At 42.7% G+C, this 27,890-nt stretch overlaps 1 protein-coding gene across 2 annotated transcripts in view; it reads right to left on the reverse strand.

Annotated features, from left to right (window-relative positions):
• The window catches only part of LRRC32 (leucine rich repeat containing 32), a 45,086-nt gene extending 24,234 nt beyond the window's left edge, over nt 1-20,852 (reverse strand). Inside the window, exon 1 of one of the 2 annotated variants that reach the window (XM_044287636.1) lies at nt 20,503-20,852. In XM_044287636.1, coding sequence (XP_044143571.1) covers nt 20,503-20,588 — 86 coding nt within the window. In that variant the 5' untranslated portion in view covers nt 20,589-20,852. Of the gene's footprint in view, nt 1-981; nt 1,122-20,502 lie in introns of those variants that run through there. The other variant, XM_044287637.1, reaches the window with a different exon arrangement.
• Between the last annotated feature and the right edge of the window lie 7,038 nt (nt 20,853-27,890).

Below are 27,890 nucleotides of genomic sequence, written 5' to 3' on the forward strand. Positions count from 1 at the left end.
CTATAGACCCTGCACTGTCACACTGCTGACCATAGCAGCTGCAGGGACCTCCCCGGTACGATGGCTGCTAGGCTTAGGAAAAGAGGGACATCGGCCAATGTCTCCTGTCTGAGGGTCACTCAGGAGAAAGTCCATCTCCAGGAATCACTGGTGACCCCAGTATAATGAGAGGAGGAACTGATAGTGGCTATACTGATAGATAGATAATAGATAGATAGATAGATAGATAGATAGATAGATAGATAGATAGATAGATAGATAGATAGAAGATAGATAGATAATAGATAGATAGATAGATAGATAGATAATAGATAGATAGATAGATAGATAATAGATAGATAGATAGATAGATAGATAATAGATAGATAGATAGATAGATAGATAGATAGATAGATAGATAGATAGGAGATAGATAGATAATAGATAGATAGATGGATAGATAGATAGATAGATATGAGATAGATAGATAGATAGATAGATAGATAGATAGATAATAGATAGATAGATAATAGATAGATAGATGGATAGATACACATATTACTTAGCAAACCTTCCCCGTTATGTCACCAGGCAGGAATGATGACAGTTTGTCAGTGATAAGACCTGGAAGTGACTAGTGTTGGCAGACAGACCTGCACGTCCCATTCAGCACTGCTACATCTGTATCTGCAGCTATCCACAGAAAGACAACATAAACATCTGTTCCAGCGACGCTGTGCACGGAAAAGTCAGGACTGACAGGAGCGTAATAATCAATGTATAGACCCCGCACAAGCTGTAATAATATAACCCTTTACATGCCTCTTGTCATCGCAACCCTACAAAGAAGATGCATTATATGTATAGATGTAGCAGAGCTGAACTGGTCTAGTAACTGTGTCTTTTTGCAGTTCTATAGTGCCCTGTTAACATATAGTGACAAACTCAGCTCTGCTACATCTCTATATATTTTTCTATATTACAGTGAACTGTTATTATTACCTTATCTAAAGTGGAGGTTGGTTGGGTTCCTTGGCTTTCTATGAAATAAGGATTTTGCCAGTTCCTTGAAGTCATTCATCACTGTGCCTTGATGTTCCTATGTGGGAAGCGTCACTGGAAACTTTGCAAAACTGAACAGGAACTAAGACATTTTCAGGGAAATATCCTGCTATCCTTATATGGGACCCGGCCTGCTCTCATTTGGGGTGGGAGCCAGGTCTTAGTGCTAGTAGTGTTAATGGGGAGGCAACCGGACAGGACTGCGCTGAGCTCATTGCTTATAATAAACCTCCAGACAAAAGTACAGCAACCGCCTCATCTTATATCAGTCTAGTGCGTTATCTCTCAGTATACGGAGATCTCATCTACAGAACAGATCGCTGTGTACATACATTACTTATCCTGTACTGATCCTGAGTTACATCCTGTATTATACTCCAGAGCGGCACTCACTATTCTGCTGGTGCAGTCACTGTGTACATTACATTACTTATCCTGTACTGATCCTGAGTTACATCCTGTATTATACTCCAGAGCTGCACTCACTATTCTGCTGGTGCAGTCACTGTGTACATACATTACTTATCCTGTACTGATCCTGAGTTACATCCTGTATTATACTCCAGAGCTGCACTCACTATTCTGCTGCTGGAGTCACTGTGTACATACATTACATTACTTATCCTGTACTGATCCTGAGTTACATCCTGTATTATACTCCAGAGCTGCACTCACTATTCTGCTGGAGGAGTCACTGTGTACATACATTACTTATCCTGTACTGATCCTGAGTTACATCCTGTATTATACTCCAGAGCTGCACTCACTATTCTGCTGGTGGAGTCACTGTGTACATACATTACATTACTTATCCTGTACTGATCCTGAGTTACATCCTGTATTATACTCCAGAGCTGCGCTCACTATTCTGCTGGTGCAGTCACTGTGTACATACATTACATTACTTATCCTGTACTGATCCTGAGTTACATCCTGTATTATACTCCAGAGCTGCGCTCACTATTCTGCTGGTGCAGTCACTGTGTACATACATTACATTACTTAGCCTGTACTGATCCTGAGTTACATCCTGTATTACACTCCAGAGCTGCACTCACTATTCTGCTGGTGTAGTCACTGTGTACATACATTTTATTACTTATCCTGTACTGATCCTGAGTTACATCCTGTATTATACTGCAGAGCTGTACTCACTATTCTGCTGGTGCAATCACTGTGTACATACATTACATTACTTATCCTGTACTGATCCTGAGTTACATCCTGTATTATACTCCAGAGCTGCACTCACTATTCTGCTGGTGCAGTCACTGTGTACATACATTACTTATCCTGTACTGATCCTGAGTTACATCCTGTATTATACTCCAGAGCTGCACTCACTATTCTGCTGGTGGGGTCACTGTGTACATACATTACATAACTTATCCTGAGTTACGTCCTGTGTTATACTCCAGAGCTGCACTCGCTATTCTGCTGGTGGGGTCACTGTGTACATACATTACATAACTTATCCTGAGTTACGTCCTGTGTTATACTCCAGAGCTGCACTCACTGTGCACCTACATTACTGATTCTGGGTAACATCCTTCACACCCAGAGCTATACTTTTTGGGACTGTGAAAAGATTGGGACATGATTATTCTAGTTTTGTATTATAGCACAGTGATAAAGTTCTGGTTGTCTGTGTTAGCCACCAGGTGGCGCTCCCTATGCCTGAGGAAGTTTGTAGGCTCTCTTTGACATGAGTAGGAGCTGTAGCAATGTCTTCCCAATGAGCTCCCCCTTCTGGTGGCTACAGGCAGTCAAAATGTTGTCTTTTTACTTTGTAGTGAAGTAGATTTGGAGTCATAGGGATTTATGAGGGAGGACTGAGGGTCTGCCCTAAGTTGGTTTTGTAAGATGTAGCAGAGCTCAGTTAGTTAATCTCAAGAGTTATCAGTGGATTTATAGGGTAGCAGCCTTTGGGTGGCGCTACTGAGTTATGTCATTGAGCATCCCTATGACGTGTGAGTGTAAGTGGGCGTGCACTCCTGTGGAGACAGCACCTTACAGTGCGGACAGCTGGGCGCAGTGACCCCCATATTTAGTAACTTTGATCTTGTAGTAGTCAGCGGCAAGATCTGAGTAAAGCATCATGAGCTGTAGGCTGTAACCAAGGCAACGCATGACTAATAGCATTGGGCCTGTATACACAAAACGGAAAGTGTTTTTTTCTTTTTACAGACTGTTTACAAAGTTGTTTATTTTTTTCTATTTTAGATTCATGATCACAACTAGTTGCAAAAATGTACACACTCTTTATGTGTGGACCTACCCCTTCAGTGTTCAGATTTACCAGAACCCTGAAGAATCCCTTTAAGCGTGTACTTACCATGACTGAAATAACACACGTCTACTTTACCGCCCTTCCTCCCGGCATCCGAATACAGTTCTACAGGACATTTTATCCTCTGCCCCTGATTTACCCCAAAAACCCACAAAACACCCAGAAATGCCCACTAGGGGGTCTCACTTTTTCAGGCGTGGAGAAGGACTTTAGAGGACAACGGCCTTGTGGGCACTGCCATGACAAACGGAAGGCCAAAGTAAGGAGTCACCAGCTCACTGCTGCCCCCTGCTGGTGGAGCGTTACAACTATGTCAACTGACAAACTCTGCTCTGCTGCATCATTTGTGACTGCAATATTTTAGCATAGTGATAACTGTGAGGTGACAGAATGGGGGAGGTTTGGTAAATAATATGTTCCTTTATCTCATATCTATCTATATATTATCTATCTATTATCTATTATCTATTATCTATCTATCTATCTATTATCTATTATCTATCTATCTCATATCTATCTATTTCGTATCTATCTATTATCTATCTCATATCTATCTATCTATCTCGTATCTATCTATCTATCTATCTATTATCTATCTATCTCATATATCTATCTATCTATCTATCTATCTATCTCATATCTATCTATCTATCTATCTATCTCCTATCTATCTATCTATCTATCTATCTATCATCTATCTATTATCTATCTCATATCTATCTATCTATTATCTATCTATTATCTATCTATTATCTATCTATTATCTATCTATCTGTCTATTATCTATCTATTATCTATCTATCTATCTATCTCATATCTATCTATCTATCTATCTATCTATCTCATATCTATCTATCTATTATCTATCTATCTATCTCATATCTATCTATCTATCTATCTATCTATTATCTATATATCTATCTATCTATTATCTATCTCATATCTATCTATCTATCTATCTATCTCATATCTATCTATCTATCTCTCTATCTATTATCTATCTCATATCTATCTATCTATTATCTATCTATTATCTATATATCTATCTATCTATTATCTATCTATTATCTATCTATCTATCTATTATCTATCTATCTGTCTATTATCTATCTATCTCATATCTATCTATCTATCTATCTATCTATCTATCTCATATCTATCTATCTATCTATCTATCTATCTCATATCTATCTATCTATCTATCTATCTATCTATCTATCTATCATCTATCTATTATCTATCTCATATCTATCTATCTATTATCTATCTATCTATCTCATATCTATCTATCTATCTATCTATCTATCTATCTATCTATTATCTATATATCTATCTATCTATTATCTATCTCATATCTATCTATCTATCTATCTATTATCTATCTATTATCTATCTATTATTTATCTATCTATCTATTATCTATCTATCTATTATCTATCTATCTATCTATCTATCTATCTATCTATCTATCTATCTATCTATCTATCTATCTATCTATCTATCTATCTATCTATCTATCTCCTATCTATCTATTATCTATCTATCTACAGTGGGGTAAGTATGTATTTAATACACTGGTGAAGTTTTCCCACCTACAAGGATGGGAGAAGTCTGTAATTTTTATTGTAGGTGACACTTCAACTGTGAGAGACAAAATCTAAAAAAAAATCCAGAAAATCACATTGTATGATTTTTGAATAATGAATTTGCATTTTATTGCATGAAATAAGTATTTGATCACCTACTGTACCACAGACAGACCTGTTAGTTTTTCTGTAAGAAGCCCCCCTACTCTGCACTCGTTACCAGTATTAATTGCACCTGTTTGAACTCGTTACCTGTATAAAAGACACCTGTCCACACGCTCAATCAATCACACGCCAACGTCTCCACCATGGCCAAGACCAAAGAGCTGTGTAAGGACACCAGGACACAATGGTAGACCTGCACAAGGCTGGGACGGGCTACAGGACAACAGGCGAGCAGCTTGGTGAGAAGGCAACAACTGTTGGCGCAGTTATTAGAAGATGGAAGATACACAAGATGACTGTCAATCTTCCTTGGTCTGGGGATCCATGCAAGATCTCACCTTGTGGGGTAAGGATGATTCTGAGAAAGGTCAGGAATCAGCCCAGAACTACACGGGAGGACCTGGTCAATAACCTGAAGAGATCTGAGACCACAGTCTGAAAGATTACTATTAGTAGAACACTACGCCGTCATGGATTAAAATCCTGCAGGGCACGCAAGGTCCCCCTGCTCATGCCAGCAATGTCCAGGCCCATTTGAAGTTTGCCAGTGACCATCTGGAGGATCCAGAGGAGGCATGGGAGAAGGTCATGTGGTCAGATGAGACCAAAATAGAACTTTTTGGCATCAACTCCACTCGCCGTGTTTGGAGGAAGAAGAAGGATGAGTACAACCCCAAGAACAGCGTCTCAACCGTGAAGTATGGGGGGCTGGAAACATCATACATTGGGGGTGCTTTTCTGCAAAGGGGACAGGACGACTGCACCGTATTGAAGGGAGGATGGATGGGGGCATGTATCACGAGATTTTGGCCAACAAGCTCCTTCCCTCAGTAAGAGCATTGAAGATGGGTCGTGGCTGGGTCTTCCAGCATGACAATGACCCGAAGCACACAGCCAGGGCAACTAAGGAGAGGCTCCGTAAGAAGCATTTCAAGGTCCTGGAGTGGCTTAGCCAGTGTCCAGACCTGAACCCAATCGAAAATCTTCAGAGGGAGCTGAAGCTCAATGTAGGCCAGCAACAGCCCCGAAACCTGAAAGATCTGGAGAAGATCTGTGTGGAGGAGTGGGCCAAAATCCCTGTTGCAGTGTGTGCAAACCTGATCAAGAACTACAGGAAACATCTGACCTCTGTAATTGCAAACAAAGGCTTCTGTACCAAATATTAAGTTCTCTTTTTTTATTGTGTCAAATACTTATTTCATGCAATAAAATGCAAATTAATTATTTAAAAATTAAAAAATTACATTCTTTGTAGGTGGGAAAACATGCAAAATCGGAAGTGTATCACATTTCTTTCTATCTCTTTCTTTCTCATCCAGAACATTCCTGATCCTCTTTGTCCCTGTGTTTAGGACTCTTCAGCTTTCACTCGGCTAATTTTCTGTGCTTTCTTTAAATTAACCATAGCATCGAGTGAAATCCGCTCATTGATACCATCTCTGTAATGTGCCGCTCTCCGATGTTATTGATCTTCTAATTATCACTCCCATGTTTTGGGCTCCTCTAGATGCTCAATCTATCAGCTTTAACCCTAGTGCTCCTGTAAATTATTTAATTCCTGCTGCTTGCGTCTGCCACTAGGGGGCGATCACTCATACATTAATCTCCACAATGAGCCCATCTTCAGTAAATTCCTAAGCTCCCCCTAGTGGTGGCTGCAAGCAGAAGAATTTTATAATTCCATGGCTGTATTTAAAGGGAAGCAGGCGACGTGGAGCTCTGTATCAGAAAAAAATGAAGTTCCAGCCCTATAAATAATGAAATGTAATAAAATACATATAAGCTGGAGATGTTTTGGGAAGAATGTTATGGTTTAACTTTAAGTCTATAAGAAGAGAAACAATGTTTCCAGGTAAATTTTTCCCATGAAAGATCAATCTTTGAATGAAAAAACTTCCATCTGTCAGAAAAAAAAATCAAACATGGCCAACTTGTCATCAGATGATGACGGTGTATTGTCAGTCTGCTAAAACGATTATTGTGGAACGTCGCTGGACGACCACTTGCCTCCATTGAGATCACCCACAGCATCCACAGACTCAAAGGAATCAGTTATAATCAGCCCTCTTAAAGGTTGTATAATCGAGCAACGATCACCTTGTTTAATTGTCGATCGATGCTCGTTATGGATTTTAAAAGAAAAGGAACCTCCTGAGGGGTCGGAGCGTAGGATAGAAGTTCTCCTTTTGATGGTCTTTGAATCATGCACAACCTCCTTAGCCCAGGCCGCCAAGGTTATTATTTTCCTCATGACTTTTTTGTAAAGTGACTCTACATAGCCCAATCTATCTTTTCCATTTTGGTCTGCTACATTTCTTTTGATATCTAAGTCATATGTCCTCCCCAGTCTCCACTCGATAATAACATGGCCAACACCAGAAATCCCACACTCCCACTGAAATTTACTTGCACATATCAACCAGTCATAGATTATAGATCATAAGGGCTGCTTATCTTTTTGATATAATTTTTTTAACTCCCTCGGCAGAGAGGATTTACTTAACACTCTCTGCCAGACCATGAGTTAGACCAGGGAGGAGTTAGGGGCGGTGACTCAATTAAAAGCACCACAGCTCCACTATAACTATTGGCCACCCATATCCTCCCAGCAGATCCTGACCAATACCTATAACGTAAAGCAGCTATGTAACCAGGTATACAGTGCGAAAAATTGCCCACAGGGTCCCAACGCAAGAAAAAAATTATAGTGTGCTTTTTGCTGTATACCAAAGTATGGAATCAGCTAGTCTATGCTTGGTATACTCTTATGGATACGTGGCGTCCACTACAACCACCTGCTAACAAATAGGATGGAGGCATTAGATAAAATTAGTGGACAAAACCAGCCCATATTGATAAGCAGCACCTTACCCAAACTGGCCAAACACATGGGAAGAATCGTTGTCTTGTGTGTTGGCTAGAATGGAGAGCAGTGACAAAGAGCAGAGCTACTGGAGGGCCTTTCTTGTCCTACATTATGCCATTGGTATGAATGGACACTGTGTAATACCTAATTTCTCCTGTGGTGGCACTGCAGGAAAACTGAACACTTACTTCCAAGTGACAGCTGATCATTGGGGGTCAAGGGACTCTCAAGTAAGGATTGTCTAACGCGAAGAACTTCTTTAACACACTGAGAACATTGATGATGGTGAGGGCTGCAGTATGGTCATTGGAATAGCAGCCAAGACTCATCTGGAGAAGGTCCCATTGGCTTTACCTCAGGGATTCTTACCACATTTACTCACTACAACTTCCAGTTACTCAGATTCATTTTTCTAATAGCAGGTCATTGTTCGAATACCAGTGACCTGAGTTGAAGGTTGTTAAATTATGGGAGGTGATCGGAAAGAAAAACATATCTCCGTTACCGGCAAGGAGCTGCTATCCATTACAAATTATAGCGCTGACATCTGTAAGGTATTCATCTCCGAGTTGTTGTTTCTGGAACCTTTTATTAGACTTTCCCTATCTTTCAAATGGAAGTGTTCTGCAGAGTTTAACAAGCTTCAGGTATAGCAGGGCCCATGAAGAAGAGTCCCGCGAAAACATCTCCCAAATGGAGAACGTTTGGACATCAGTTAGTTTGGGAATTCTTGAGGTTAGTCCCAAAAAAATGGCAACCTACAAAATAATAAAAAAGGTCTTAGGAACTATTGATGAACATTGTGAGGACCATGAGGCATAGCTGCCAAAACTGACGTTGAGACGCTTGGATGAGTCAACTTATAGGGATGCCAAAGTTGACCATAGACTTTAGACAAAGTGGCATTGAACAAACCGATTAGCTCAATGATTGCGGAGTCGACAAGACACCTCTGGAGTCATGTAGCCAATACAACAGGTCTGGAGAAGTCCAGCCTATTGCATCCAAGTGTCTCACAATGTCATCTGTCAAGGAAGGATCTTCTGTTGGTGGTGGAACCTGTCTACATTGGCAGATTATTCTATGAAAAATCTATTGCCCAATGATCTCTTTACTGCATCAGAAGACAGTATTAGGTGGAAGGTAGGTGGAAGGCTAAGCCACCGATTTTATATTGGGGTCCAGGATGTCTCTGTCGTAGACATTAAATAGTTATTGACCAAAACTTTGTTGTGTTGTGTCTTCATCCTTAAATTAAGATATAGGCAGATAACCCATTGAGATTTTGGTGAGCATCTGAACTTCATGGCATGAATGCCCAACGGATGCCGATAGGTATGCCATCAGTGGAGGTCTGACCTCTAGGACCATCAACCATCCCTAGATCATAGAAGCTATGATTCTTCAGCTTTCTGTGAAGCGCATCTAACCAGGAGGGAACAAAGTGTTCAGATCCTACAGTATGCAAAAGTCAACTGTAGTCAAGAACAGAGATATCCTAACCATCATGGCCAGACAAAAAAACATAAAAGTTCCAAAATCCTAAGAAAAAAGGTGACCTTGTCCAAACCTTCTTTAGGTTGGGTCATCTTCACAGACTGGGATTGCTGCTGTGCAGAGGTGGTCTACTGAAGGATATGCCTCGATTTGCCTCCACTTGGTCTTGGATGGGGCATTTAGCTATAAGGTCTAGGTCAGCAAACTAAACCTTTGACACCCCTGGGCTAAATAATATTACCACCTGATAACTGTAGTGCCAAAGTTGATGTGCCCATACCTAAAAGCCAACAGCCATACAATAAAGCTGTATAAGGCGCATAACATTGATCCCAAAACCAACTGCAAAGACATGTCTAGATAAATGTACCATATAGTGCACATGGCAGTGCCCAGAATGCTGGTGTGTACAGGTCTGGGCCGGAAAGTGAAGAATTGTAATCAGTGCAGAGAATCTGCTGCTCCGCCATATGTTAATGGTTCCTTATGTATGTTAACAAGCCCTGTGGGTTTGGCTTGTCCTGCTCGTAGGAATGCTCAGTGCCAGATGTGGGAGTCTCGCCTCGTACAGGGGAGACATTTGATCACAGAATACTTTACCTTGTTCTTCATGCCGTCTAATTGCTTAATGAATAGAATTCCTGAAGATCCTTCCACCAGAAGTCTCATTGCTAAATCAAATAGGAAACGGCAGGTAGAAATACTGCCCTGGCGTTCCGTGAAATTGTGCTCCTACGCTACAAAAAAGGCAAAAAGTTTAACATCACCGTGAATTTTCAACTCTTCCAGACACGGTCAATATACATCCTCGAAGCAAAGTCAGTCGAATGTATCCTGCTGTGCACGGATCTGTATGGCGGCAGTATATGGACACTGTGAGGGAGTCTTATTTAAGCAATGTATGGCGGTAGGATGTGGACACCGTATGGAAGTCTTATTCAGTTGTTGCATTAAGATATTATGTGGACACTGTATGGGGGTCTTATTTAAGCATTGTGGGGCTGTATTACGTGGACCCTGCATGGGTGTCTTATTTAATGTGGTTTTCGGAGCTTTTTGAACTGATGACATATCCTCTGGATGAGGTCATCAGTATGTGATTGGTGGGGGTACGACACCTGAGAAGGCAGCGGCGCTCGCAGAATATTGTATAACGGCTATGCTTGGCATTGCAGCTCAACCCCATTGAATTCAATGGGCTTGAGCTACACCTAGGCCATGTGACCGATGAATGCGTTGCCACAGGCCTAGGCAAAGTTGCAGAAGGTTGTGGTGCTACTTCAAGCTCTGGTGCCTTCTCAAACAGCAGATCGGTGGGGGTCCCGGGTGTTAAACCCTCATTGATCAGATACTGATCATCTACCCCAGTGATGGGCAAACTGGGGCTCTCCATCTGTTATAAAACTACAAATCCCATCATGCCCTGCTGCAGGCTGATTGGGAGTTGTAGTTTTACAACAGCTGGAGAGCCGCAGTTTGCCCATCCCTGACCTACCCAGATGATAGGTCATCAGTTCACACTGTATCAGAGTTTTATTCCGTAATTGTATGAAGATATTATTTGGACACTGTGTAGGAGTCTTGTTTAAGCATTATATGGTGGTATTATGTGGCATGTAAAGAATATATATATATACACTGAGCAAAAATATAAACGCAACACTTTCGGTTTTGCTCCCATTTTGCATGAGCTGAACTCAAAGATCTGAAACATTTTCTACAGACACAAAAGACCCTTTACTCTCAAATATTGTTCACAAATCTGTCTAAGTCTCTGTTAGTGAGAACTTCTCCTTTGCCGAGATAATCCATCCCACCTCACAGGTGTGGCATATCAAGGTGCTGATTAGACAGCAGGAATATTGCACAGGTGTGCCTTAGACTGCCCACAATATAAGGCCACTCTGAAATGTGCAGTTTGATCACACAGCACAATGCCACAGGTGTCGCAACGTTTGAGGGAGCGTGCAATTGGCATGCTGACTGCAGGAATGTCTACCAGAGCTGTTGCCCGTGCAATGAATGTTTATTTCTCTACCATAAGCCGTCTCCAAAGGCGTTTCAGAGAATTTGGCAGTACATCCAACCGGCCTCACAACCGTAGACCACGTGTAACCACAGCAGCCCAGGACCTCCACATCCATGTTCACCTCCATGATCGTCTTAGACCAGCCACCCGGACAGCTGCACCAACAATCGGTTTGCATAACCAAAGAATTTCTGCACAAACTGTCAGAAACCGTCTCAGGGAAGCTCATCTGCAGCTCGTCCTCCTCATCGGGGTCTGGACCTGACTGCGGTTCGTCGTCGGAACCAACTTGAGTGGGCAAATGCTCACATCCGATGGCATCTGGCACGTTGGAGAGGCGTTCTGTTCACGGATGAGTCCCGGTTTTCACTGTTCAGGGCAGATGGCAGACAGTGTGTGTGGCGTCGTGTGGGTGAGCGGTTTGCTGACGTCAACGTGGTGGATCGAGTGGCCCATGGTGGCGGTGGGGTTATGGTATGGGCAGGCGTATGTTATGGATAATGAACACAGGTGCATTTTATTGATGGCATTTTGAATGCACAGAGACACCGTGACGAGATCCTGAGGCCCATTGTTGTGCCATTCATCCACGACCATCGCCTCATGTTGCAGCAGGATAATGCACGGCCCCATATTGCACGGATCTGTACACAATTCCTGGAAGCTGAAAACATCCCAGTTCCTGCATGGCCAGCATACTCACCGGACAGGTCACCCATTGAGCATGTGTGGGATGCTCTGGATCGGCGTATACGACAGCGCGTTCCAGTTCCTGCCAATATTCTGCAACTTCGCACAGAGGAAGAGGAGTGGACCAACATCCCACAGGCCACAATCAACAACCTGATCAACTGTATGCCACGGAGATGTGCTGCACTGTGTGAGGTAAATGGTGGCCACACCAGATACTGACTGGTTTTCTGACCTCCCCCCCCCCCTCCTCAGTAAGGCAAAACTGTGCACATTTCAGAGTGGTCTTTTATTGTGGGCAGTCTCAGGCACACCTCTGCAATATTCATGCTGTCTAATCAGCACCTTGATATGCCACACCTGTGAGGTGGGATGGATTATCTCGGCAAAGGAAAAGTGCTCACTGACACAGATCTAGACAGATTTGTGAACAATATATGAGAGTAATGGGTCATTTGTGTATGTAGAAAATGTTTCAGATCTTTGAGCTCCGCTCATGCAAAATGGGAGCAAAACCGAAAGTGTTGCGTTTATATTTTTGCTCAGTGTATATATATATATAGTTGCCTTATAGAAACTGTTGTTATTTTTATTACCTGTAGATGGATCTTCCTGCATATTCCTATTATGTAGCACATGACTTATGTCAAGTATTTATTCTCATCTTTAAAGAGGTAGTCCGGTTTTGTGAATTTGATGACCTCCCATCAGATTGATGGAGATCTGAGTTTCGGCACCCCATCGATCAGCTATTAGAAGGGGACGCGGCTCTTGTGTAAGCGCTCTGTCCTCTTCATTGTTTACCTGCACAACTTCTACACTATAGCGGTGGTGCAGTGCAATTCCATCTAATTTCCTGTAGGTGACAGTCTTAGTTGTTGCTGTACAGTCCTCTCTGTGTCCCGCTTTGTTCAGAGCTACTGTATATGGCGGTATTTATGTAGATACTGTGTGGGAGTATTATTTAGGCACTGAAATATTTGGGCACTGAAGGACTGTATTTTGAGAACACTGTAAAGCAATTTTATGAGGGAACTTTATAGTAGTAGTAGTATTATTTGGATATTAACAGTATGGAGGTATTATTTGTGTACTCTATGGCGGTATTATTTTATATAAATATATACACGGATCTTGACACGGTAAAAAAAAAAGCTGTCAAAACAAGAGATTTGTATACCAGTCTTTTCTCCTAGTCTGCTTGCCACCGGTGCACTTCCCAACCAAGGGTTAGACTATAAAACACAGATGTAGCAGAGCTGATTGCGTATGATGCTATAGCAATGCATTATATTGATTAATTTTCCTGCATTATTCCAGTATCGCCAAACAATGCATCCTCAAAGAAGTCACCGACAAACCCAGCTCTGCTACATCTGAAATTCCAAAATTCTAATTTCTAGAAGCCTGAAGGTGTACAAAGCTGATATAGTAAATTCTTATTCTCGACTCCGTGGGATTCCCCTTATATCCCTACGTATTAACACCTGAGTGAGATCAGGCATAGCAGGAACAAGGGCCTTCAGGAAGGTGAAGCAGATGCGGACAGCTGGCGGTGGAACGGAATCTTTTTGCCCCGGGTTAAAAGTCTGAAGTCTTTAGATCATTAATTACATGTTTAGTCTTTGACTAGAAACGAATGGACAAAGCGACGGAAATAATAAGTGCAGGTAGCAATATGTGAACACGTGTGTAAGGGAGAATGGGGTCAAAGCCAACCCCTGTATGCCTCCTGTATGGACGCTGTATGATGGTATTTGGAAAAATGCAGAATTCTAGGCTATAGCATATACCGTATGTACATAGACAGCCTGTATCTGTATGCCGTACACAGGTGCTCTATGGCACTACCTTGGCACTCTATGTGTCCAGTATTTCTCCAGGATGGGCAAGCTCTTAAAAGGGCTACATTGAGAGTTTAAAGGAAAACTCCACTTCAAGAAACAAAGTTCCCCTTTAGAATTTACATCCAAAGTTCAGTAGCTTTGTAAATACTTTTCTTTATTTATTTTGCGCTGATTTTGATCTAAATTTCTTTTCATTCTCATTTCTACTCCAAAGCGAAAGTAAGAATTCTGTCAGCTCCTCCTTAGAATCAGTGTAAGGTTTGGCTCCACCCTGATGGCAGTCATGTGACCTAACAGCTGAGCCCTCCTTGTATAACTGTTGTGTGCTCCCACAATGCACTGCAGTCTAAGGGCAGAAAACTAGTAGAATGTTGCGGTTACCTTAGCCTAGCCTGGATACAAGATGAGATACGGCCTCTAGCCTGGATACAAGATGAGATACGGCCTCTAGCCTGGATACAAGATGAGATACGGCCTCTAGCCTGGATACAAGATGAGATACGGCCTCCAGCCTGGATACAAGATGAGATACGGCCTCTAGCCTGGATACAAGGTGAGATACGGCCTCTAGCCTGGATACAAGGTGAGATACGACCTTTAGCCTGGATCCAAGATGAGATACGACCTTTAGCCTGGATACAAGATGAGATACAGCCTCTAGCCTGGATACAAGGTGAGATACGACCTTTAGCCTGGATCCAAGATGAGATACGACCTTTAGCCTGGATACAAGATGAGATACAGCCTCTAGCCTGGATACAAGGTGAGATACGACCTTTAGCCTGGATCCAAGATGAGATACGACCTTTAGCCTGGATACAAGATGAGATACAGCCTCTAGCCTGGATACAAGATGAGATACGGCCTCTAGCCTGGATACAAGATGAGATACAGCCTCTAGCCTAGATACAAGATGAGATACGGACTCGAGCCTGGATACAAGATGAGATATGGCCTCTAGCCTGGATACAAGATGAGATACAGCCTCCAGCCTGGATACAAGATGAGATACGGCCTCTAGCCTGGATACAAGATGAGATACGGCCTCTAGCCTGGATACAAGATGAGATATGGCCTCTATCCTGGATACAAGATGAGATACGGCCTCTAGCCTGAATACAAGATGAGATACGGCCTCTAGCCTAGATACAAGATGAGATACGGTCTCTAGCCTGGATACAAGATGAAATACGGCCTCTAGACTGGATACAAGATGAGATACGGCCTTTAGCCTGGATACAAGATGAAATACGGCCACTAGACTGGATACAAGATGAGATACGGCCTCTAGCCTGGATACAAGATGAGATACGGTCTCTAGCCTGGATACAAGATGAAATACGGCCTCTAGACTGGATACAAGATGAGATACGGCCTTTAGCCTGGATACAAGATGAAATACGGCCTCTAGACTGGATACAAGATGAGATACGGCCTCTAGCCTGGATACAAGATGGGATACGGCCTCTAGACTGGATACAAGATGAGATACGGCCTTTAGCCTGGATACAAGATGAGATATGGCCTCTAGCCTGGATACAAGATGAGATATAGTTGGACATGGAGGCATACAGGTTCCATATTGTGTCCTGTGGAACATTTGCCCACAGATGCTGCAGCCTCGTAGTTTGGTGAAGCTGGCGTCTCCGTTAGTCCCATAAATGTTGGATTGGTGATGATTCTGGTGACCGGGGAAGTGTTGTAATCTGGTGGAGACAATCCTGGGAAACCCTTGCTAGTTGCTGTGTGTTCATTATCCTACTGAACAATACCAGTTGTCATCCCTGCCATGAGAGAACACATGTGGCGGTAGGATGTCCTGCACATATCACTGTCAGTGTCCCTTATATCACTACTAGGGGTGATGTCATATGCAATAGCTCCACAGATCATCACACACATCACAGTAGGGGCAGTGGGTTGCTCCACAGCAGAGGAAGGATAGAAGGTCTCACCAAGAGGCCTCCATACTCCCACCCGACCGGATCCTACACAGAACCTGTATTCATCACTGAAGACAATATGGCTCCAGTCTGTAGTAGTCCAGGTTTCTCGTTCATGACACCACTGCAATCAAAGGCGACAGGCTGTCAATGGTAGGACACGTAATGGGCGACATGACACCAAGTTTCCTTCTGCTTAGCGCCTGGAAATGGTTTGGGCAGAGACAGGGGTGTAATGAAGGGGCCACCGGTGTCTGGATGGTGGACAGTGAAACTGTGGGCGCTGCTGTTGCTTGTTGGAGGATCAAACAATCCTGTACTGGAGCTGTCACAGACACCCGCGCTACTGTGGGTGACAGAAGATCTGTGAGACTGGCAACACGTGCTTTGATCTGACAGGTTTTCTTGTGGATCAATAGACGTCTGTGTTGTTTCTGATACTGGCCACATCTTTAACCTCCAGGTGTGGCTATTGTGATCATTTACCTTTCCTTATTTATAGTTGCTTCTCCCACAATGCTGTGTGGTTTATCGGTTCAGTGGTATCTGTGGTCTGCTGGTGTTTGGTTCTCGACTGAGTTCCTGTTGCTGCCATAGCTACTGGAAAGTTAAGTGTTTCCTTTCCCTTTTGCATTTTGTTTTGGTTTATCTGTGTGTTGTTTTTTTACCTGCCCTTTGTTGTAGGCCTGAGGGAGACTCCTGGTCGTCCTTCCTTTCTGGAGGAACAGGCAGTCTCAGTCCTGTCACTATTGCCAGGGTCTTATAGGGTGAGTTAGGACTCTAGGTACTCCTGCGTATAAACACCTACCTTTGGGGTCTGTTCATACTGATAACCAGTCAGGACTGTGACTAGGGATTTGACTAGGAGTTGTCCTTCCTTCTTCCCTTGCTTTCAGGTCTTGTTCCTTGTTCCCTCTCCTTCTTCGTCCCGTGTGGTGTCTCCCTCCCACACACTGGCGTGACAGGTGCTCTGTCTATGCCGTTCCGCTTTACCATATGTGCCTTCATGTAACCACTGCTCACAACACCTCCTAACCGGTAGGTCAGAAGAGTCAAGATGGCGGGCAATTCATCCAAATAACCATCCTGCTTCTCACAGTCCAACATTGAGCCCTCTCTCAACGTCTGTCAGCTGGTCAAAATGTCTTTGAGTGCATCGTAGAGGCATGTCTATCAGTCAATGATCTGACACCAAGAGGTACATTGCCCAAAAGTAGCCTCTGAGAGCCTTTTTATAGGGCAGAGAGGGGAGCACTTTTACACTCTCTTGTGGCAACACCCAGTGTTTAATCAGACCACAGCTGTAATCATCAATATATCTACCTGAGACATAACACAGGCCGAGTTCTGCAGCAATCAGACATGTAGTAAGGTATTTTATTTGTCAATGAGTGTACAAACATGTTCAACACCATCATAAACTGCATATATATTTATATATACAGTCCTGATCAAAAGTTTAAGACCACTTGAAAAATGGCAAAAAATCATATTTAGCATGGCTGGATCTTAACAAGGTTCCAAGTAGAGCTTCAACATGCAACAAGAAGAAATGGGAGTGAGACAAAACATTTTTTGAGCATTCAATTTAATGAAAACAACGAATAAACTGAAACAGGCTGTTTTTCAGCTGATCAAAAGTTTAGGACCACACCTCCCAAAAAAAAGATAAACCCCCCAAAACATGAACTCAGTAATGAGTAGCTCCGCCGTTATTGTTTATCACTTCCAAAATTTGTTTTGGCATGCTTGATGCAAGCGTTTCCATGAGGTGAGTGGGAACATTTCTCCAAGTGGTGAAGACGGCCGCACGAAGGCCATCTACTGTCTGGAACTGTTGTCCATTTTTGTAAACTTCCCTTGCCATGTATCCCCAAAGGTTCTCAATTGGATTTAGATCAGGGGAACACGCAGGATGGGCCAAAAGAGTGATGTTATTCTCCTGGAAGAAGTCCCTTGTCCTGCGGGCATTGTGTACTGTAGCGTTGTCCTGTTGAAAAACCCAGTCGTTACCACACAGACGAGGGCCCTCAGTCATGAGGAATGCTCTCTGCAACATCTGGACATAGCCAGCGGCCGCTTGACGCCCCTGCACTTCCTGAAGCTCCATTGTTCCACTGAAGGAAAAAGCACCTCAGACCATTATGGCGCCCCCTCCACTGTGGCGCGTAGAAAACATCTCAGGTGGGATCTGCTTGTCATGCCAGTAACGTTGGAAACCATCAGGACCATCAAGGTTACAATTTTTCTCCTCAGAGCATAAAACTTTCTTCCACCTTTGAATGTCCCATGTTTGGTGCTCTCTGGCAAAGTCCAAACGAGCAGTTCTGTGGCGTTCAAGGAGACGAGGTCTTTGAAGATGTTTTTGTTTTTGAAGCCCTTCAGTCTCAGATGCCGTCTGATGGTTATGGGGCTGCAGTCAGCACCAGTAAGGGCCTTAATTTGGGTCGAGGATCGTCCAGTGTCTTGACGGACAGCCAATTGGATCCTCCGGCTCAGTGCTGATGACATTTTTGTGGGTCTTCCACTTGACTTTTGTTCCATAACCCTCAGGATCATTTTAGAAATTCCAAATGACTGTCTTACTGCGTCCCACCTCAGCAGCGATGGCGCGCTGTGAGAGACCCTGCTTATGCAGTTCAACAACCCGACCACGTTCAAAAAGGGAGAGTTTTTTTGCCTTTGCCATCACAACATGTGACTACCTGACAGAGAATGACAATGAATCCACATCTTTGCACAGATTTGGCCTTTTAAAGGCATGTGGTCCTAAACTTTGGATCAGCTGAAAAACAGCCTGTTTCAGTTTAATCGTTATTTTCAATTAATTTAATACTCAAAAAATGTTTTGTCTCCCTCCGATTTCTTCTTGGTGCATGGTGAAGCTCTACTTGGAACCTTGTTAAGATCCAACAATGTAAAATATGACTTTTTGCCATTTTTCAAGTGGTCTTAAACTTTTGATCAGGACTGTATATATATACACACAGCCTTATTCTATTTGAGATTAGTTCTACATAGCGGTACAGATGTAGCAGAGTAGAGTAAGTCAGTGTAGCAGAGTTACATTTTTGCTCGCTCTTGCATCCATTCAATGACACTTATTCAATTACACAGTCAGCACTGCTACATCTGTCTTTCTGTTTTCACTGCTTCTACCTCCATGACATGTAACAGAATGAGTAATCAGAGGATTCAGAACCGCTACATACAGAACATATTTCAGAGGTTATGTCGATGCATCGAGGGGATTCCAGTCTGAATATAATGTACCGTACACAGCACGGCCCTCACTGATCATCAGGCGATTGCTGCAATCTGCACTTTTTAAGAACGTAATTATCGTTGCAGATGTCATGTCAAGAACTTGATTTTAAAATAAATAATCTATTCGTGACCAAAAGTACAGAATATTAATCGTATATTCACATTTCAGGCCATTAGGGGGCAGTATTCTAGTAGTCACATATTCACATTTCAGGCCATTAGGGGGCAGTATTATAGTAGTCACATATTCACATTTCAGGCCATTAGGGGGCAGTATTATAGTAGTCACATATTCACATTTCAGGCCATTAAGGGGCAGTATTATAGTAGTCACATATTCACATTTCAGGCCATTAGGGGGCAGTATTATAGTAGTCACATATTCACATTTCAGGCCATTAGGGGGCAGTATTATAGTAGTCAGATATTCACATTTCAGGCCATTAGACGGCAGTATTATAGTAGCCACATATTTAAATTTCAGGCCATTAGGGGGCAGTATTATAGTAGCCACATATTCACATTTCAGGCCATTAGACGGCAGTATTATAGTAGTCACATACGTACGTTCCAGGACATTAGGGGGCAGTATTATAGTAGTCACATATTTACATTTCAGGCCATTAGACGGCAGTATTCCAGTAGTCACATATTTACATTTCAGGCCATGAGGAGGCAGTATTATAGTAGTCACATATTCACATTTCAGGCCATTAGGGGGCAGTATTATAGTAGTCACATATTTACATTTCAGGCCATTAGGGGGCAGTATTATAGTAGTCACATATTCACATTTCAGGCCATTAGGGGGCAGTATTATAGTAGTCACATATTCACATTTCAGGCCATGAGGAGGCAGTATTATAGTAGTCACATATTCACATTTCAGGCCATTAGGGGGCAGTATTATAGTAGTCGCATACGTACATTTCAGGCCATTAGGGGGCAGTATTATAGTAGTCACATATTTACATTTCAGGCCATTAGACGGCAGTATTATAGTAGTCACATATTTGCATTCCAGGCCACTAGAGGGCGGTATTATAGTATTCACACATCTACATTGTGAATTGTAGTTTCACAGCAGCTGGAGTGCCGAAGGTTCCTGATCCCTGCCCTATATACATGTGACTGAGAGCAGGTGAAAGGCTGCAGTAGTGATGTTGGTAAATATATAATAAATATAGTTAAAATATATAATACAATAATAAATATAATAATAAATTAATTATGAAATATAATACTAAAAACAAAATATAATTATTATAATAAATCACCTGCCTGTTTAGTAGATGGCCGCAGCTCCTTCCAATTGTCTGAATGAAAAGTTTCCGCCGGGAACTAACAGAGATAACGAGTGAACTCATGCCGGACCCCAGTGTAAGTGAGCGGACCTCCCCGAGCTGTAATACTTGGCGACAGCCATCACTGGATCTTCCCCCAGGTTATCTCATTATTACGTAGCTGATTTTTATACAATGGACTGGGAATTTTCCCTCCTTCCATCATGTGCACTATTTATATCTCTGATACATTGCGCTCCCGCCTGGACCTTCACTTTCACTGCTCCGTATTATGTACGCAGCCCGCCTGTCACATGACTCCACTGTTGCACTAAATAAAAGATTTAAGCCATAATAATAGGTTATAAAATGTCACCTTTCCAAGCTTTTAACAGATAAAAAGTTGGGAAATTCTGCTGAAGGTTGGGTTTACGGTATACAGAGCTGCATTCACGGTTCTACTGGCTATTATTGGAAGCAGTCAGCAAGGGTGTGTGATCAACAGACTCCCCCTAAAAGCTGGGCTGCTATCATGCGGGAGGAGCGAGCAGTTAGATACATCTGGTACAGTGTCTGGTGTGAAGAATATGCTATGTGTCCACAAGGAATGCTGGGAGTAAATGCCCCTATAGGGCGGCTAGCCCCAGTGATATACACAAGGGGATGTATCCAAAGGTTTCTGTCATTAATTACTCCGGAATGACCCTTCTAATAACACTAAGTCTGCAATTTGCAGCACTGCTGTAAAAAGAGATGTACTATACAGGCAGTCAATTGTGTGCCCTCTTGTGGCCAGTGTGAAAACTGCAATACTTCGGAATGTATTTGTGTAGGTCAGGGATGCTCAACCTGCGGCCCTCCAGCCCACCATGCCCTTATGTAGGCTGATAGCTGTAGGTTGTCCGGGAATGCTGGGAGTTGTAGTTTTGCAACAGCTGGAGGGCCGCAGGTTGAGCATCCCTGGTGTAGATTAAAAAGGACTGACTTTTTAGAAATTCTTTTCCTGTCCAATTCTAACGAATCAGTCAGAAGATTCAAATCAGGTATGCTACCCAAATTGAAATTGCTCAGATTGCTTGGAAAAGTCATGTATGAATATCTGGGGTCTCCTAGGAACTGAATCCAACCCCTTTCAAACTCCCGAATGGCAAGCTAGCCTTAGCAATCTTAAAGTGACAGTGACATATATGACTAAGGGTAAATGGATGGTGACAAACAGCCTGTATAATAACACTCTGTGTCGTCGGATTTGTTATGAGTTTTAAAATGAAAGAGTATCCTAAAAATGATCCCTTTTTGGGGGTGATGCCTCCTCGTGTTTGTATACACACATTAGTATCAGAAGAAGCATTGGCTTGTTCTGAACAAGCATCTTAAAATTAGCCCTTTTTCAGATACAGGACTGGGACAGTATGGATAAGGCTGGAGATATGCAGCTATGTAGGGGTAGTAGTGGAGGCAGTATTAGCCAGAGAGGCAGCACCAGATGGAACCTGTCAGGCCAAGCAGGAGATGTGGAGCTGTGTAGTGGTAGTAATAGCGGCAGTAGTAGCCATGGCAGCAGCAGTAGCAGAAATAAAGTATGGAACCTGAGGAAGAGGAAATATACAGCTGTGTAGGGGTAGTAGTAGTGGCATTAGTAGCCAGAGAAACAGAACAGTATGGAACCTGACAGACAAAGCAGGGGAGGTAACAGCTGTATAACGGTAGTAGTAGTAGTAGCAGCGGTAGCAGTATAGTATGGAACAGGAGATATGCGGCTGTGTAGGAGTAGTAGTAGTGGCAGTAGGGGTAGTAGTTTCTGCAGCAACAATAAAGAACATGATGGCAGACAGACTGCAGCAGTGACATGGTTGCGCAGGTAATAGCCACTGTCGGCAATGGCAGATCCATTAATTGGCCTGAGCCATCAGTGTGTGAAACTCCTCAAGGATCCACACCTGATTCCTTTTGACAAACGTATTGTTTTCCACACTGTGACAATGTGGTGACACCGCCTGCCTGGCTGAACCCACTCTCTGACAGTACATTGGAGGCATCACCTGTTCCTGTGCAAAACAAATGTTCAGTTGGACACCGCAATATACAGTAACTGTGATGCAAGAAAATACGTCAGGTGGTCACTAGTCTGTGCTAAATGAATTTTTTGTAAAAAAAAAATCAGCTGCAAAAATGTACACTTACCTAGATGCTGCACGTAGGTATGTCCCGTCGGGTTAGTACGGTTATTATTAATTGAGGAAACTTTGCAACAGGTTTTTTGGGAACACATTCAACTGGGCTCTATGGGTCACATTTATTAAGACCGACGTTTTAGACGCGGGTATTAATAACCCCCATAGCTGGTGGTGGATCCGCCGGAGGTATGAAGAGGCGCCGGCCTCAACTTAACTTCGAGGCATCCACCACCACTAGCTGTCTTACAGTTAGACAATTTTTTTCCCACAGAGCCTTGCAAATACCGTGATAATGAACAGGATATACAGTTGCAAGAAAAAGTATGTGAACCCTTTGGAATGATATGGATTTCTGCACAAATTGGTTATAAAATGTGATCTGATCTTCATCTAAGTCACAACAATAGACAATCACAGTCTGCTTAACCTAATAACACACAAAGAGTTAAATGTTACCATGTTTTTATTGAACACACCATGTAAGCATTCACAGTGCAGGTGGAAAAAGTATGTGAACCCTTGGATTTAATTTATTTGATTTTGATTAAAAACTATCGAATTCATTAAAAACTATCGAATTCGCAAAAAATTATCGAATCTATGAAGCCGGAGCTAATTAATACCATGAGCGGGTAGAATAAAAGGAAGCGACTGACGGCACTCGAATGATTCCCTGACGAAGAGCAGCGTACTGCTCGAAACGCGTTGGAGGGTTTTTGTTGCTTATAGCAGTCCGGAGCTCAAGAGGTGACGTCACCGGCCGGGGCGAACTCCAAACAGCCTTGATTTTTACCTGCTATTACCTCTTTGCAGAAGGATTCGTACACATCAAAATCTAGGACAAAGTGGCACCTCGATTCCACTTATCAGGAACAAGGTAATCTTGACATTTTGAAACTGAAGTGGACGGGTTCTACATAGTTAGAGCCAGAGGTTAATAGGGGTCAGGATTAAATAGGCTGAGCGCAGTGTAATTTTGTCTTTATACAAGTCATTTGTTTAATAACTGGTGGAACCTCCTTTGCAGCAATAACTTCACCCAACGTTCCCTGTAGTTGCAGATCAGACGGGCACAACGGTCAGGAGTAATTCTTGACCTTTCCTCTTTACAGAACTGTTTCAGTTCAGCAATATTCTTGGGATGTCTGGTGTGAATCGCTTTCTTGAGGTCATGCCCCAGCATCTCAATAGGGTTGAGGTCAGGACTCTGACTGGGCCACTCCAGAAGGCGGATTTTCTTCTGTTTAAGCCATTCTGTTGTTGATTTGCTTCTATGCTTTAGGTCGTTGTCCTGTTGCAACACCTATCTTCTGTTGAGCTTCAGCTGGTGGACAGATGGCCTTAAGTTCTCCTGTAAAATGTCTTGATAAACTTGGGAATTCATTTTCCCTTTGATGACAGGAATCCGTCCAGGCCCTGACGCAGCAAAGCAGCCCCAAACCATGATGCCCCCACCACCATACTTCACGGTTGGGATGAGGTTTTGATGTTGGTGTGCTGTGCCTCTTTTTCTCCACGCATAGTGTTGTGTGTTTCTTCCAAACAACTCCACTTTGGTTTCATCTGTCCACAGAATATTTTGCCAGTACTGCTGTGGAACATCCAGGTGCTCTTGTGCAAACTGTAAACGTGCAGCAATGTTTTTTTTGGACAGCAGTGGCTTCCTCTGTGGTATCCTCCCATGAAATCCATTCTTGTTCAGTGTTTTACGTATCGTAGATTCGCTAACAGGGATGTTATCATATGCCACAGACTTTTGTAAGTCTTTAGCTGACACTCTAGGATTCTTCTTCACCTTATTGAGCAGTCTGCTCTGTGCTCTTGCAGTCATCTTTGCAGGACGGCCACTCCTAGGGAGAGTAGCAGCAGTGCTGAACTTTCTCCATTTATAGACAATTTGTCTTACCGTGGACTGATGAACAGCAAGGCTTTTGGAGATACTTTTATAACCTGTTCCAGCTTTATGCAAGTCAACAATTCTTAATCGTAGGTCTTCTGAGAGCTCTTTTGTGCGAGGCATCATTCACATCAGGCAATGCTTCTTGTGAAAAGCAAACCCAGAACTGGTGTGTGTTTTTTATAGGGCAGCTGTAACCAACACCTCCAATCTCATCTCATTGATTGGACACCAGTTGGCTGACACCTCACTCCAATTAGCTCTTGGAGATGTCATTAGTCTAGGGGTTCACATAGTTTTTCCACCTGCACTGTGAATGTTTACATGGTGTGTTCAATAAAAACATGGTAACGTGTAATTCTTTGTGTGTTATTAGTTAAGCAGACCGTGATTGTCTATTGTTGTGACTTAGATGAAGATCAGATCACATTTTATGACCAATTTGTGCAGAAATCCATATCATTCCAAAGGGTTCACATACTTTTTCTTGCAACTGTATATCGCAACATACATATAAAATGCAACTGCACAGTAATAAACAGCGCAAGTTAACCCTTTCAAGTAAAATAAAGTGAAAAGTTTTTACTTTGCATAGGGGGAAATAAGCAAATGTCCAAAAATGTCCAGACTTCAAAGTACCCCTTGCTCCAGGGCACTACACCCGCCCATGTCACACCCGCTTTGTTTTAGACCTGGTGTGAGTGTGACCTTTGCGGTGCAATCTGCGCCAGAAAAACACCTAATTTAGGTGTATTTCTGTTTGATAAACGACCCCCCTAAATGCAGTAAAATTATACACAGACTGCGACACTTCAGAAAAGAAGAAACGTGGAGAAACTTTGTAACAGCTTATTTTTAAAATGTGCCGGGTCCAGTGCAACTATGATGGTTAAAGAAATCTGTTACCAGTACATATAATTTTTTTTTAGATATAAACTGGGCTGCTAGCAGGCTCCTAAACATTTGAAAAAAAAAGGAGTACTGTAGCTTTAAATAGCAAATCAAGCACAGGATTGTCAACGGCCAGATGCATTGAAGTAACACACAGTACAGTAAATGTCCTTAGCTAAAAAATCTCTATCATGTCTATATCGTCCCTCCTGATTGGCTGCAGCTGACTGCAAGGCATTATGGGCAGGCCCACCAGCCAGAGCCCCGCCCAGGGTCATGTGATCGTCTGTCTTCATTTTCCCTGTCCTGCTGTGCTCATTGCTGTACTTTGATATGTAAAATGTTGGATGCCATTTTGAGAGCGAATCAGACAAATAGAATCTCAAAAACTTCAACTTCGGAAGTTGATTTTTTGGGAAATTCTAGACAAATTCAGTTAGTCTGGAATCGATTCGCTCATTTCCAATTCAACTATGATCATTTTCCGATGAAAGATTTCCTTGTAAGTTAATTATTGGAAAAGATTTATGAAAACATTGCTTTCTACTGATCCTCCAAACTTTAAAGGTCCATACAAATGGGTTTATCAAGTAGGACAAGCCTTAAACTTTTAACCCCTTCCTGACATCTGCTGTACAGATAACCCCCATCCTAGAGAGGAGTGAGCGCCATAGCTGTCTGTTTTCTGCTGTTCTACACAGGAGACATCCAAGGCAAATATCTGCGATTGGCGATAACGCTGATCACAGACATTTGACGCCTCTGAAATGGCTTTCCCTGGTATTGCTGTACTCCTGGAGCTCAAAGAGCTCCCCCACGTGGTGATCCGAAGAGCTCTTCAGGAGGGCACCACCAACAAGGCAAGGTGAGGCAATGGTGGCACCCGGCCTTGGCCAATGAGCACTTCCATTGTGGATGCGCTCATTTCTCAAAAGTATGGGGCATTTTTTCCACTGGGGCACTAAATAGGTGCCATTTTGTACTGGGATGCATAAGGGGTCATATTTTTGTACTGACACTAATTATGGGGGGCAATATTGGGACATTGGCTCTACTAGGGGCACTAGGATGGAGTATTTTTTTGTACTGGCACACAGAAGGGGGCATTGTTTGTACTGACACACACTATAAGGGGCCTTTTTTCTTTTTTTTTTACAAAAAATGCCCTACTTATAACATGTGCTAGTACCAAAATTACCCTCTTATAATGTGTGCCAGTACAAAAAATACTTTATAATGTGTGCCAGTACAAAAAATACTTTATAATGTCAACTACTGTATTCACTAAGGAAAATAAACTGTCAGATGAAATGCAGAATGTAAAAGTAAATTCCCTATTAAAAGTGACCTGTCTGACCCAGGAAGAAGTACAAGGGAAACTATAGGCCGGTAAATTTAACATCTGTTGTGGGTAAGGCTACTTTCACACCTGCGTTCAGGTGTCCGCTCGCGAGCTCCGTTTGAAGGGGCTCACGAGCGGCCCTGAACGCAGCCGTCTGGCCCTAATGCACTCTCAGTGGAGGCGGATCCACTGAGAATGCATCCGCCTGCCAGCGCTCAGCCTCCGCTCCTCTCAGTGAGCGGACACCTGAACGCTGCAAGCAGCGTTCGGGTGTCCGCCTGGCCGTGCGGAGGCGAGCGGATCCGTTCCGACTTATAATGGAAGTTAATGGGGACGGATCCGCTTGAAGATGACACCATATGGCTCAATCTTCAAGCGGATCCATCCCCCATTGACTTTCAATGTAAAGTCTGAACGGAGCCACCGTCTGCATTAATATGAGCGGATCCGTTCAGAACGGATCCGATCGAACGCTAGTGTGAAAGTAGCCTAAACTGTTTGAAGGTTTTCTGAGAGATGCTATCTTGGAGGATCTCAATGAAAACAAGCAGATAACGCCATATCAGCATGGCTTCGTGAGGGATCGGTCATGTCAAACTAATGTAATCAGTTTCTATGAGGAGGTAAGTTCTAGACTTGACAGCGGCGAATCAATGGATGTCATATATCTGGACTTCTCCAAAGCATTTGACACTGTACCACATAAAAGGTTAGTATATAAAATGAGAATGCTCGGACTGGGAGAAAACGTCTGTAAGTGGGTAAGTAACTGGCTCAGTGATAGAAAACAGAGGGTGGTTATTAACGGTACACACTCAGATTGGGTCACTGTCACTAGTGGGGTACCTCAGGGGTCAGTATTGGGCCCTATTCTCTTCAATATATTTATTAATGATCTTGTAGAAGGCTTGCACAGTAAAGTATCAATTTTCCCAGATGACACTAAACTGTGTAAAGTAATTTACACTAAAGAGGACAGTATACTGTATATATACTACAGAGGACATTATACTGTATATATACTACAGAGGACAGTATACTGTATATATACTACAGAGGACAGTGTACTGTATATATAC

Source organism: Bufo gargarizans, chromosome 3 (genome assembly GCF_014858855.1).
Source record: "Bufo gargarizans isolate SCDJY-AF-19 chromosome 3, ASM1485885v1, whole genome shotgun sequence".
In the NCBI taxonomy this organism is placed as follows: domain Eukaryota; kingdom Metazoa; phylum Chordata; class Amphibia; order Anura; family Bufonidae; genus Bufo; species Bufo gargarizans.